We start from the raw sequence: 14,995 nt of genomic DNA on the forward strand, positions 1-14,995 counted from the left end.
TACGAGTATGTTATTCGAAGTTGGATATGTTCGTACACAGACAAACTCCGAGGCGGTAAAATATTTTACGGCCCAACAATCCGTTGGTTGTCCAAGTATCGCGTTACGGTTACACAATTTTTTTTTTTCTTTCTTTTCCCATCCATAAATTTTCGAAACCGAGATCGTTATCCCCACACGTAAACTGCGTTATTACACGTCCCAGGAATTCACACTAAGCGCGTGTAATTATTTCACGTCGAAGACTTTTTTAAATCTCCGAAATTATTCTTTTCTAAGTACATGTTTCAAGAATATATATGGTAACGAAAGAAAAAGGGGAAAGTTCTATTACCTCGGCAATCATCGTAAGGTGTCCTTATTTTTGAAATTTTCACTTTTACCCGTGTGTTTTATTTTTTTTATGGTTTACTATCGAAAACGAGTCGATGTTGAGCAACTTTTTTTGTACTACATTACATTATGAACGAGAAATGCACTGAATAACTAATTTTTTTGACCCTCAAACTTTGTACGTGGCTCATAATCAGTGTCGTCATGAGCGTACGGCTATCAATAATATTTGTATGGTTTGGACCTCCGAAATAAAAAAAAAAAAAATTCATACAAAACGTCATTCATACCGTATACAAAAAAAACGTGGGAGAGCCCATTATCGTATGTAATCAGTCCTGGATGAAAATTACGAGCAATGGGTGATATCGAATGGTTGGTAGGAATATTCGACGTTTAATTCCTCGAGCGAATCGGGCGGACGGCAAAAACAAGTCGAGAGGAATTTGTGGAGCGAGGAGGAGTCTAGAGACGCCCGAAAGCACAATAATAAACACAACGAGCGTGAGAACTTGGACCCACGAACTTGTATACTTTTTTTCCTTCTTTTCGCGCAATGTGATGCAAATTGGTTTTATACGTATACATGTATTACCTATATTATGTTCGCGACACGGAGCGCACCCTTTCCGCAGAGGTGTGTTGTTCTTCGGTTCACCCGGAGACGAACGTGAGAAACGGGAGATTTTTACCATTTGGAAAAAATCACGGAATCCGTAAATTTTCCACCCAAACAATAAACACCCAATGCGTTGTATATATATACATAAATATAGGTTCGAGCACCGCACGTGATGCGCGCGTGTCCGTGCATAAGTATATATATTCAGTGAGTTATTTGAGTAGTTGACGAAAAAAAAAAAGAAAAGATAAACTTTTCCGAGATTCTATAAATAACGTTTGACGCGCGTGGTGATCGTCACGCTCGGCGGAATTTCCCTGCTACAACACAATATTACTTATGTATTATCTGCACCTGGTGCGTCAATTTCCGCAACTCGGATGAGCACACCGAAATAAAAAAGTATTTTATTTTGCAGCTGTTTTTCCTTTTTACGTCCACTTCTTCAAAATTATTTTTACATCTATTAGCGTGCAAATTAGCCGGGCGAGGTATTTCGAAATCCGGAACCTTGAGCTGTTACTTCCGAAAAACAGTCGCAGTTTCCGCCTTCGCGCAACCGCCCAATCGTGCCGATCTCTATATACGATGCACACGGGCTATTTTACGCAGTTCTTTGTTGGCATGGCGGGGGGTCAAAGCTAAAATTCATTTTCGATTTGCGGCACAGAGAACCATACCCTTGGAATTTGTGGAAAAATCGTTTTTCTTCCGTCCAGACTTTTGCTGTTTAAAAGCAATTATATTTATATTACATTCGTAATGAATAACATTATAATTTGATTATGATCGATAGTCGACCGAATGAAGAAACGAAAAGCATAAATAAATAAATTTTGGGCGTCTTGATTGCATCCTGTTCCGCATTGCTATTACAAAAAAATTGGATACAAGGACGCCGGTGGTGTCGAGATGACGATTTTGAGATTTTTAAATCTTGCGTGTATTTAGGAGATATTAAGCATGATTCTCCATCGATATCGTCCTTCTCCTACACCTTCCCGTGACATTACACACGGGTGTAAAATATATAAGACATAACAATAATAATAATAATAATAATAATAATAATAATAATAATAATAATAATATACTTGCATGTCAAAAACAACAAACAAATGGAACCAAAATGGCGCCGATCCCGCAACTCTGACAACACCAGCCAAAAGTATACACCTAAGTATGTATACTCCCGCACTGTAACGCAACGAGTCCAGATATTACAAGACCTTATGTCACGATCAAACAAAAAAAACAAAAAAAAATAACTCACGTATCCACTACCCCGTGCACTTGTTTTCAACGCAACGCGGACACGTGCTATCACCGATTCCACTTCCAAGCGACGACCAACTGAGGTGAAAAGGATCGCGATAAGACCGGCACGGGTGTCTCATCGGCCGTGTATGTAGGTGCGAATGCAGCGACACCGAAGCAACGGAACGGCGAACCGGAAACTGTATCATATATACCTAATCCCAAACTACTGCTCATAAAGTGAAAGTACAAGTGCACGTCACTCGCCCAAGTACTTATCTTCCAAAAACCGATGATAACGAACTCAAAGGGAGCTCACGTGAAAGTCGGGGAGGGGGTGGGTGGTGGAAAGAAAGGGACTCACTTGCATGCGCTGCGACAAATGTAGTAGGTGACAAACAAAAAGAAAACTCGTTATCACACGTGCATGCGTGGACGATGAGTTTTCGGCGCACGCACGCATCGGCTACTCGAGGCACTCCAAGGACGGCCCCGAAAGAGCAAAAGGCGCAAATGCCGGGAATACCAGCATCATCATCATCTCCTGCTATACATATACGTATACATATATACATTTAATACTTTGGCCGTCGCCGTCGTCGTCGTCTCCCACTCTCTCTCCGAATCGCCGGAGGAAGAGAGAGAGAGAGCGGGGGCACAAAAGAGATACCAAAAGTCAAGAGTCCAGGAGTCAATACGCAGGCGCGCCGGCGAGCGGAGGGAGAGCGCAACCAGTCGCCGGCACGCGGCACCGGAGAGCCCAGGCTCGAGGTTTCAAATCGCATGGAGAGACCAGCCGAGGGGCAACGCGCGCGCACCTAAAACACACAGCTCCCGGAGCTTTTTTTTCTTCTTTCGGCTCAACATTTATATATATATACATAGTTTACGAAAAAAAAAAAAAAAAAAAAACGACATTTACTTTTCCCACTTTGTACCATTTTCTTTTCCTTCCAAGTTTAAGTACTTCGCGGTAATCCGAGCGATAAGGCGCGTTATCCGGAGTCTTGGCTGTATACGTCGACGCGAGCACGAACAGTTGAAACGATATTTTAACATAATAATATATAATACGCACGACACGGGCCTTACAGGAGGTACATATATACCGATATTTCTCGATTTTTTTGGTGCCAGGGTGTGACGACTCGCCGACAGAGTGTTGACCACCGAGACGCAAGTGCAGACCCCGGAAGAAAACAAAAAAAAAAAAAAAAGGCGGAGAGTGAAAGAAGAAACGCGCTACACGGCCGTAATTACAAAGACGAGGATATGGCGCAGCTGATGAGCGTCAAGTTGTCCCGCTTCGACGGGTCGCCCTGGGGATTTCGGCTGCAAGGCGGCAAGGACTTTGGCACGCCGCTCGTCGTCCAAAAGGTCAGTGTCTCCTTTCTTTCCAGATCAACTGCGATGGGTTTGAATTTCGCGGCCAGCGCGGAGCTTTTTTTTTTTCATCCTTAAATCGGCAGGCGTGCCATTAGCCTCTTGTTTTGACGTTCTTATCGGCATCTCGTTGAACGACCTTTTGGATCGTGCGTGGCGCGCGACGATTCCCCGAAAACCTAATGATTCCCGATAAACCGAGCCACACATATCACACGAGTTGGCGCAGGGTGTGTGTGTGTCTAGTTCGGTGTTAAAACAAAAGCGAAATTTATCGCGCCCCGAGAATAGAACGAAAGCACGTATAATTTGTGTTTTCTTCCCTCGGCCGTCGCGATGCCCTGATTCCACTGTACACGTGTGCGACTTGGGAAACCGACCACCCCAAATCCCTGGGGAACAAACCCCCGAAGAGAAAAAAAAAAGACTCCTCGCAATCGGTGTAATCCAAAAGCTGTCGGATTACGTAAGCTCCTTCCTTCGGCCGCAGGCATAGTAGCCAAATCGTTTCACGCGCATCGGTAGAAACGTCTGCCAACTGGCGAGGGCTTTTTTTTTCCTTCTCTGCTCCCCCGCTCGGTATAAAGTTTGGCTCCCGAGTCAACCCGGGCACGTCGCGATCGGCTGGTTTTTCAAATAGTCTTTATCACCCGCTCGTAAGGTCGCGTGTGTTTATTTGTATACGCGCGAGCTTGTGTTTGCGCGCGAGTTTCGCATAGCTTCGGGCGGGCCGGCGATGCTTCTTCTCTTTGCTTTCCTTGACTTCGTTTTCGCTCGTTGTGGTCGGCTTTGCCAGCCAGCCCCCGGCAAAATCGGACAGCGCGGGGGTTGCGAAAAACACGAGACTCCGCTTCGATCCTCGCAAATGCGTACATATGCGTATATACACGCTGTGCCTTACCCTACATATATGTTATACAATGTGGGTTAATTGATGATACAGGTGTGTGTGTGTGTGTGTGTATAACGAAAAATGCAAGAGATCGATCGATCGATCGGTGCGTCTGGTGTACCACGTATACGTGTTACTACATTTATTGGGTGGGACGGATTTTCCGGGGAAAGAGAAACTGAATTGATTACAATATACACGGCTATCTGCGAGACGTATAAATGTACAAACGTACTTAATCACGGATAATATATATATGTACCAGGTAATAGGGAGAGAACGGATGTTTATCTGGGTCCTGATGATGCCGGTGGGAGTGTGTGCAGTTGGTTGGTTTGTTCGTTGTGGGACTTTTCCGGAGAAAAATCGAGACTTCCCCGGCTGTTTTATCGCGCATATGCACAACGTTCACGGAGAAAGGCTTTTCTTCTTTGATATCATGTATACACACTCATTGGATGATATTAATCATGTTGAAACGGCTTTTTCATTTTTGCTTTTGCGTACGAGTTAAATTTCCGGCGATTCAGTTGAATAATCAGATAATTTTTAATTAATGAACACAAGATTGACTATCTCTGGTGCTTCTTGTAACGTGTATACGTGTGTGTTAGTGTGTATGTATGTATGTAAAAGAAAGCGAGTGTGCGATTTTATTTTGATCGATGTGGGTGTCCGTGTTGCACATAATAGATAGCCGATTTGCGGTGAAATCCATTAAAACGTTATCGTCTCTTTTACATAGGTAATATCGCTAATTAAAAGGTGTACGTGCAATTGTTTCGGCGACTTCATTTCATGTGTCCTATGTATATAGTGCGCACGTAAACATCGGCAGCTCGTTAAAATGAATACAGGTATATATTATGTAGGTATATAGCGCGGGAACGGCATCACAGCGCCGGCATCTTCGCTGACCTACTTATATACGTATATACCTGTACGTGTACGGGATCTCTTTTTTTTCTTCCCCTCTATTTGGGCGATAATTTGATGCGATGGGCTTTTAATTGAGAGTGGCTGCTTAATTTTCAAAAATAGTCGTTGCCATATCTGGGGTTTGGGGAGGACAAGAGCTTCCGAAGAAATCGAGAGTTGCAGGTGTACATGGGTGTGTTTTGGAGAAACGATCGTGACATTGAAAAAGAGGCAGTGCATAGGATACCCGTGGAATCGGTTGCTCTCCTCAAACATTTCTTTTTATTTTTTTTTTTTTTTCACTTACTAAAATGTACTCAGGTGGCCATACGAATAGTATACAAGGGGTCGGAAAAAAGATTTGTTGATGTTACAAAGTAACAACGCAACTCCACTCCGAATCCCATATGTATGCATCACAAACTTGAGCTCTATCGCCACGTAATGACGGGTCCATCTGTCGCTTGCACATAGTCACATGTACGCATTGCGTTAGATTTGGCAAATTTTCCTCTAGTTTTTTCATGCATCGAGTAGCGCGTACAATAGCGCGACCGAAAACGCGGAGAACAGAAGAAGGAGCGGGAGAGGAAGCTTAGGCGTGTGCGGTGGTAATCCGAGGCAAATTATTTAGGCGTTCTATTTCGAGAAGGTGCCTTTGCGAAACTCGGGGAGAAGGAACACACGCGCGTCGCTCGAGAAACGACTACATAGCGAGAGAGCGGCGCGCACCTCGATCGGCTCGCTCGGCCGAAATTAAACTTTTTTGCGCACGATTATGACGCTCGATCCGTCACGGGAGCTTTTGGACCTTTCTTTTTTCCTTTTTTTTTTTCGCGATTCGATGCTTCGGCTCGCGCGCCGCGGAGGAGGGGTTTGGGTCGCGTGCAGTATCGACGTGTCCACGGAAAGGCAGTTTTTACCCCCGGGCCGTCGTTGTTGGTTCCGCGTGGAAAATCGAGTTGAATGAAAGCCAAATGATAAATCGACCCGCTTCCGAAGCATTATTTTTCGCTGCCGCGTCGATGTAGCGACGGAAAAATCAATGATCGATCGGGCAACGAATGGAAAAACAAAATGCGACGTGGATACGCAAGGAAAAGGAAAACGCAGGGTTGGGAGGGGGCGGGAGAAGTCATAGCTTTTTCTCCGAACATCGTTGCAGCGAGTCACAAAAGAAATAAATGCTTTATCAGTGAAAATTCTTTCGAGCGCGTGTCCGACTCACCGCTGAATGTATTTAACACGGGAGCGTGACTAATCGGCTATGGTAGCTCGAAGCGCGCGGAGGGTATGTGGGAGCGAGAAATAATTAAATACCATTCGATCGAACAATTTCTTTTTTTTTTTTTTTTTTTTTTTAACGGCATTGGATAAAGGCTGAAAAGTTTATCATTTTTTGTTAGTCGCGGATAACAAAAACTTGGTAATTTATCGAAGAAATTGACCAAGCCCGCGAAGGTATATTATATCCGTGCAATCTTAATTGTTTCGGTTGCTCAAAGCGATTGTACGAAAAAAAAAAAAAAAAAAAAAAAAAAAAACGATTCTAATGGATTTCAAGACAAAATCGTCATTAGACGAATTAAGTATCCAACCACGGTAGCCGCGATAATTTTTTCATCGGAGACATTATGACGCGCTCGAGTCACCGTTCCGGTATACGAATCAGTTGCCTCGAATGATAAATGTTTAAATAAAAAAAAAAGAAACTAACAAAAAATCGCTCAAACGACAAATTACACACCCATTTATCAGTAATGGCCACAGACTACTGTCCCAAAATCCACATGATTACACGTATTTGATTAATACATGGTATTAAACCAAAACGATCACGATACTCGAGGCGCAAACTCAATTAAACTCGCAAATTGATACTCCCCGGGCGATCCCTGCAACCTGTAATATCCAGCATCAAGGCCATGCACGTGCATAAAACACACACACACACCGGAAGGCAAGAAACTCGGCTCTGCTGTCAACGAGAACTTTCGGGCGCACCGCGTCAACGATGGCAGATAATATCATGCTCTTATGTTTGTTTGTGGATGGTCTATTCCGAGACATCATCGTAATGTCCCGGTTGGCATTACCTTCACAATTTCCTTGCAATTTGTAGTGGTCGAAAGAACGAGCGCCGGAGATAATGAAATAGACAAGAGCCGACACGACTCGCGTGATTCAACGTTTTCTCTCCTAACTTTGCTCATAAAAGCCGATTAGTGCCAACTTCATGCGATACCTTATCGAGGATAACTTGTAAACACACGTCAATAAATTGCCCACTATATCGTGTCTCTTTTGTTTACGCCCACAACGATACATTATATACGTATTATATTTGTACATTTGTTATTACCATCACCAATTACTCATACGCAAAACATTTGCGCTCTTTACCGATCGTATAATGTATGTAGATGATGTATCTTATGCAAAGCCGGTAGCTGCTACTGTATAGATGTACACTTGCCCAAATATACAAACGCTTGAACAAATGTGGTACAAGAAAAACAAAAAAAACAAACACTATAGATTCTGGGATAGAAAAATATTGGAGCATGTACATAAAATTCAAAAGAAGAAAAACCTCGTTATATTTCCGGCTGCTTGGCTTTTTCCACCCAATGAATTAGATAACGAGGTTTTCCTGACGCGTGTGTCGTGCGAATATTAAGCAAACATCGGGCCTTCCTTCCTTTCCCCTCCCCACCCACCTGATGCAGTTGTACCACTCGACGTTGACTTATACACACATAATATGTATGTGCGAGCTGTTTGATAAATTAATTAGCGAGTCGCGCAGACTTTTTCTCTGTTGGCTCGGTTGCACGGGCAAACTATGTACGTAAAGAAATTTAGAAAAAAGAAAAGAATTTCCATTGGCTTATTCGCGTCCGCGGCAATAAAAAATCGTTACTGGCTCGGCAGAAAATCGATCGATCAACAAATCCTTGCACGTGTACGATCCAAAATACCTATTCCCAAAGTGTGTATCAAATATGTATAACTATACTGTACGTGTTTCGGATTCGTTTTTTTTTTTTTTTTTTTTTTCCAGTCCGCGAATAAGAATAACGACGCCGCACTTGCGCAAACTCATGCAGGGGCGCACCGCTTGTATTCGTCCCGACGTAATATATGCACGCCAATGTACCGATATGTAAGTACGTACGTAACGTACGTATATACATACACATGTATAAACCCGTATTCTGTAGAGCGACGTGATAAACTACGTAGGTAATTTTTATGTATAACGCGTATACCGATACAACTCAATCCCGGGCCGTTTAGTTACATCACCCGCATAAATGGACTCGTATAATAAATATACACGTACGGGCCTTCCGAGCGGGTTTTACTATTTTGACGAAAAAAAAAAACTATACGTTATTTCGCAAAAAATCAATCGATGATTGAAGGACGAAGGGGCAAAAAAAACTACCCCGTGCTTCGGTGTCCCCCTCGTTTTTCTCTTTAATCCCGTAAAATCTACGTAACCCTCGCGCCTTATAATACACGCAACCTCTTCCATGCACATACAAGACCAAATGCTAATTTCCACACAAGTCTCTTCTCTCCCTCGTACAATAATAACCATAGCACAGCATACAGTCTATTATACGTTACACCCACACGCCTGCAACTTTGCACAAATGAGTGAAGAGACGGGAGTGGGCGGGGGGGGAGGGGAGGGGAGGGAAAAAAACGCAGGTACACCCTACAGGCACGCCCGATGTAACCCAAGAGATATCATTTCTCGCTCACGTTACGAGCCGCGTTACTTCGACGCTTTACGGCCCCCACCCCCTTTCCTCCATTCCCGGCGGTCTGTACAGGTATATCGGCGTATCGGCCGATTTTACATTTATCCCCGTGAAATCGCTTCAACGATTCCCCCTTCCACGCTCGTTAAGTCCCTGCGAGGGTGTCTGTACCTGTAGAGATAACGCGCAAGGACTCCTGTACTCCCGGGGCTTTTATGACTTATGGAGATCGTTAAGCTCCGACTGATGGGTGGCACGCGGGTATACATTGTTGCTGCACCCGCGAGTATGGATGAATCGTCCGTATATAGAATCGCTCGTCGAGTTTTTAAAGTGACGGGCAACGAGGATTTTTTCGACACGTGTTGCATTGGGTGACGATTCTTTTTTTTTTTTTTTTTTTTTTTTTTTTCACTCATTATCACTGACTTTTCGCGATTCTTCGAGCGTTTCATTTTGATATTATGACTGCATGTTTATACGTCACACACGTTCGTATCTGCCCCTTTCTGGGCTCTACCTGGGCGATGACGCTGAACTAAATTTTTCGGGTACGTCGAATTAGAGGATTTGTTACTTCGATAATAGGTGATTAGGTGATCCTTTGAGGGCCGGAAAAAAGCTCAGGTCCTCCTGTGTTCAAGAGCAACGAGTGTACATACATGTATACTACTGAGCGCTGTAAAAATACAAAATAAAAAAAAAAGATCCACCAAAAGAACGAAAACGTAGGTATATTTTTATTCTCCTTCGCGTGAAACTCGAGCGGAGGAATAGAAAACAGAAGCTTGCTTCCTTCATTCCGTTTTTTTTTTTTTTTTTTTTTTTTTCTCTTCCATATATTTTTGTCTCTCAACATCTTGGAGATTAATTTTAGGTACAGCACGCGTGCGTAGGTACGAGCGACGAATTTTTCTTCACTCCAGTGTAAATATAGACGTGTGTTTTTTTTTTGTTCTTCAGTCGTTGCAACGTGTACATCGTATATTTTGTCGATGCATAATTTGAACACACCCGAAGTTTTGCAAGAGACTAGTAATTAACAAGCACAGAGGTACGTGTATATTTGATCACCGACGGGTGAAATTGCAGTGGTCAGGGCCGAGTGGAAAGGAGAGGAACCCTCGTCATGCCAAACGGTCGAAGGGGTGAAAAAAAAATTCCTTAAATTTTTTTCCCAAGAAGCAGATTCATCTTGAATGGAAACCTTCGACTCCCTTCAAATCGCGCAACACACCCACGACTCGGGGGAACAAAAGGCATACGCATAAACGCTCGCGCATTTGGCCGTGCAAAGTTTTGAAAGTTGGATCGAAGGAAAAAAAACGGAGCCATTTGAGAAGACGTAGGAAAAACTCTTTTGCGTTACAAAGGGAAAACACCCATGGGCGAGGCGCACACTCGAGGCCGAAAAGTATATATATACGCGCGAGCGAGAGGAGGAAGCCTGGGCCCCGCTGCTGCGGATATTAATAGAGAGCCGAGGCGCAAGCTCGACCGGCGCGCCGAGAGCCTCGCTCTCGGGTTATAAAAATATCACCCCCCCCCTCACCCTCTCGTTTCCTTCGTCGATTCTGTTTACAGTTTTTACCCGCGTTTCTACGGCAATGATGCCCGAGTCGCCACAACTACAACACTTTCACGGTCACTCGCGCTCCGAAATACGCGGTGCTGCAACAACGTAGCCAACACATGCACAATAAACAGCCGAAAAGTGGAACACGGCGGATACTCTTGGCACCGGTGTGTCTATTCGTCAAAGTTGGATCAACGAGGGGATTATCGGACGAAAGCGCCGATCGCCGGCGAGAGGGTACAATATCAGGGAGAACTGGTATGAGGTGTGCGCATAGCACGGGCCGTCTGCCAAGACGCGACGTGCACACCAACAGACTATGTGTACAGCAACGATGGATGCTTTTTTTTTTTTTTCACTCGTGAATCCAAAGGTGTTGGGTCGTGTAGGTACTCGAGGGACTCATCCCCGATTGTGCTCCCCGCTAAAAGCGCCGCTCTGATACAACCCACGCACTGGTGCATCCTTATATTTACGAGTCGCCTTGCCGCGGAGTCTCCGTAAAAGCACGAGTAACTCACTGTACGTTAACGTTGTTGAAAAAAAAAAAAAATGAATAAGGGGGGAGGGAGGGCACTGCTCACTGATTCACGTGCACGCGTTTTTGAGCCTTGAGAGATAACCGGGAGAGCTTTTAAGTTCACGGGCGCGAGTTACGCATCACCCGCTTCTCTTTTGTTCGGGTGGTGTGTGTGTAATATTTACCTCACAGCTCATCGTGACTCGTCCCTATGGAGTACACCTCGTTATTCCCTCTCTTATTGTATATGTATACGTATGTTGTAAAACAGTGGTCCCCAAGAGATAAATGTACCACGTCTCTGTCGTTGTATTGTTGTCGAGTAACCCTGAATTGTACATGTGGTGAGGTATTTGTTTGTTGTTTTTTTTCTTTTATCCGTTAAAATAAACTAACGCGCCAAATAATAAGCTCAGGTGGGAAGTAAAAATGTCATCGGTATTATCAAAAAAGGCAAAACAGCTGTGCAAACAAGCCGTAGATTTTTCTACTTTTCGCGGTGTATAGCTCGCTAAACGCCGGATGACAATTGAAAACGTTTGTCCCCCTCACGGATCATTCCTTCGAAATCGAACGTAATACGCAGCCTCGCGTTTGCGTTTTGCAAAAATCAATGTTTACCCGAGGAGAAAGCTCAGACGGGATTCTTTTGTACACAGAGAGAGAGAGACGCGCACGAGTTGCGCAATTCACCGGCTGCGTTTCAAAAGAAGCTCTTCCCCGAATCCTGGCAAATTTGCCATTAAAGAGCCGCATGGGTTTTAAATACCTTTGACGTTTTAATTTCGCGGCTCTCGTTTGTTTGCCCTTCCTTGTGTGCGCGTGCATTGGGTCAAGTAGAACAAGCCCGGTACGGTAAGACAGTCCGATCGTGACTGTTACGGTGCACGGGACACGTATAGTGCAGGTATAGAAGTGTGGGAGTAAACACTTTGGAAAAATAAGTTCGCGAGAAAGACAAAGTTAAGAGCCGTACTTGATTCCTCGACAAACATCGTATACTTATGCATACATTTGCCGTATGGCGTTTCCCGAAAATGCAAATGAGCCGCGTTACTGGAATCATATACTGCAATTCCTCCGTACACAATAGCCCGAAATAGAGATCTGGGTATTCATATGTACTTACAACGGGGCTGTTATATTAATCGTCTTTTCGCTTTACTCATACATTGTACTTACAATCAATGTTGTTGATATAAAAAAAAAAAAAAAAAAAAAAAAATAAAAAATTTAACGCTGAAAAAGTGCCTTTTCCTTCTATTAACTAATTGTAAAAAAACTATATTTATTTTTCGTCGTTAATTGCATACGTATACATGGCAGTGTCGAAGCAGTCATAAAAAATGCTTTGAACTCGAAGGTCGAAGTGGATAAAAAAAAAAAGCTTTTTATTTTAAGAAATAACGCGATCACTGAAATACTCGTCACTCAAGCGTAGTGTGAGGTACGTCGTGTATGTACTGTGCGACCACATCCGACTTTTTCTGGACACACATCTGGCGATGATGCACAGCATCCGCGTTATACCGCCGCACCATCTGGCAAGAAAGTCACTCCAGCCCACTATATGTATAGGAGCTGCATGAGCTGAAGTGCGGGGGCAAATTAAGTCATCGATGCGCGGCAACAACGTACTCTGTGATTCAGTGAGCAAAGATTTCCTCCTTAAATATTTTGGCTCGAAAGCTCATTTGGATTGGGGGGGGGGGGGGGCGTTGCATAATTTTTGCGCAAAACAACTGCGGGCTTTTTGTGACTTCGCCCCGGGTGCTTGTAGCCTCTGGCTTTTGTCTTGTTTTCCAAGCGACCTCTTAAGAAGTTTTACTTTTCATTGATCTGTACATATGTAATCGAGATTAAAATGCAGAGAAGCTTTTGTTGTTTTTTTTTAACTGGAAACAAAACGCGATCGGTTGCCAAAAAAAAAAAAAAAATAAAAAATAGTAAAACTTAATCGCTTGGCGTCAGCACCGATGAAAAATCCAGATTTCCAGATCACCATCAGAGCGTGACAAATGAAACGCACATTACATACGGTGAAGAACTCGTGTAAGCCGTTGGGCGCATTTTCGAAGATAACGATCGGATTATCGATATCGATATTGGAGAAATGGACGCGTCAGTAATCGCTCGGACGATGTACCGAATTCCAAAGGCACGTTCTATATTTAAAAGTATCACTGCACACGTGTATTCTAACTATTATGTACGCTTTGGCATTTGGGCTAATAGGGCTTTAACGAGCGTTTTGTTAACGAAAACGTCTCCCGTGGCAGAGTTGGTCAAAATACGTTATATGTGGATAAACTTGGCGAGGAACGCGTGTGAAAACAAAAATTTTCGATAGAACCTAGATGATGATGATACAGTATACCCATTGGTAATCACTGTAATGCCCAGCTCATGGGTAAGTATAGGTACCGATGATTTGGTTTTCCCACATGCATGCGGCCCGGCGTGACGTCACCTTACATGCACCTCCCATTGGCCTCTTTATTTTTTTCTCTTTTCCCCTCTTCGTCGAATCTCTTTTCGTATGGGTTTAAACCTCGACGCGCGACTATTTCGGCCCCGGATATAGCCCCGAGGTTGTATCCGTTTCACTTTCGATTGCGCACACGGCGATGCTATTAATGGCTCGTCGAATAAATTCATCGAAAGCTCGTTTATCACCAATACATGTACATATACATATATGCAAGCCGGTTTTCTCCACCACGTGCGGTAAACACGTATTTTGTAACCAATAGATTTTTATTTTGGCTGTATAGTGCGTGTAGTTTGTCCTTTTATCACTCGTAGCGCATATACGAAGGTGTGAACCGGCTATCGCACGAGCGGCCGATCATTAGGATAGCTTTTTTTTTTTTTTTTTTTTTGTCATTATCGCCGATACTTAACCTAGTTTCGTAACCTTGAACGTGTCTCTTTATCGTGTAAATTCATTTGTCACGTTAGATAATGTAGAAATATTGTATGGAACGCCAAAATTGAAGAGTTTTTGATTCCTGGTCGCAACTCTCGTATCGATCTTTTGCCTCGATTGCGCTGATTTAGCTCTTTCCACGGACCCCTACTTTCGAGTAGATTGTGTCTCATGCGAGTCGTCGAAAAGCTAGCTCAAAAACACAATTTTCGCGCACGTGGATAAGCTTCCTTTGTGCAGCCGATCTTCATTGCGTCCGCCCCCCGTTGGAGCAGTGATTTATACACCGTGTCGATGGAGGGATGATGATGGGGTGCCGTTTGGACTAATTTCACGCTCCAAAGGGCACCGGAGACCCCATCGCTACGTTGTACTTTTTTCCCCCCAACGGAGGGAGATGGAGAAGAGAAGCAATCGTAAAACAGTCGCGTGGAACGAAGATTGATAAAATAATCGTCGGGCCGCGGCAACCTTGGCACGCTTCGGCGAAAAACCGGTACGCGGTAAAAGCAGTGCCGGTAAAATGAGATGATACTGCTTCTATACATACACACACAATCTGTGCTTGCGCGGCTCCTGCACGTGATTTAATGCTCATAATTATTAGCTTCGTCGCGGGTAAAGGCTTTTGTTACGACGGCACAGTTCGCCCGTGACCCTATATATATACTTTGCAAACACTCTACCCGCGTACATGTAGTACTTCTCGTTGCTTTTTTTTTTTTTTTTGCCTCCAACCGCGAGCTAGAAAATGGTACATGTACACGCACCAACGCAGCGATGATAAGGAAA

At 43.9% G+C, this 14,995-nt stretch overlaps 1 protein-coding gene across 11 annotated transcripts in view; it reads left to right on the plus strand.

The window, feature by feature from the left end:
• Positions 1 to 3,109: 3,109 nt before the first annotated feature.
• LOC106644071 (PDZ and LIM domain protein Zasp) overlaps positions 3,110 to 14,995 on the plus strand; it is a 49,893-nt gene continuing 38,007 nt past the window's right edge. For 10 of the 11 annotated variants that reach the window (XR_016293102.1, XM_089593523.1, XM_089593524.1 and 7 more), the window contains exon 1: positions 3,110 to 3,589. Coding sequence is in view for 9 of the 11 variants with exons in the window: in XM_089593523.1 (XP_089449649.1) it covers positions 3,485 to 3,589 (105 nt within the window). In the remaining 2 variants the exon portion in view is untranslated. Of the gene's footprint in view, positions 3,590 to 4,250; positions 4,321 to 14,995 lie in introns of those variants that run through there. The other variant, XM_089593526.1, reaches the window with a different exon arrangement.

Source organism: Copidosoma floridanum, unplaced genomic scaffold, assembly GCF_036245765.1.
Source record: "Copidosoma floridanum isolate Cflo_tuat_1 unplaced genomic scaffold, Cflo_Japanese_pri ptg000019l, whole genome shotgun sequence".
Classification (NCBI taxonomy): domain Eukaryota; kingdom Metazoa; phylum Arthropoda; class Insecta; order Hymenoptera; family Encyrtidae; genus Copidosoma; species Copidosoma floridanum.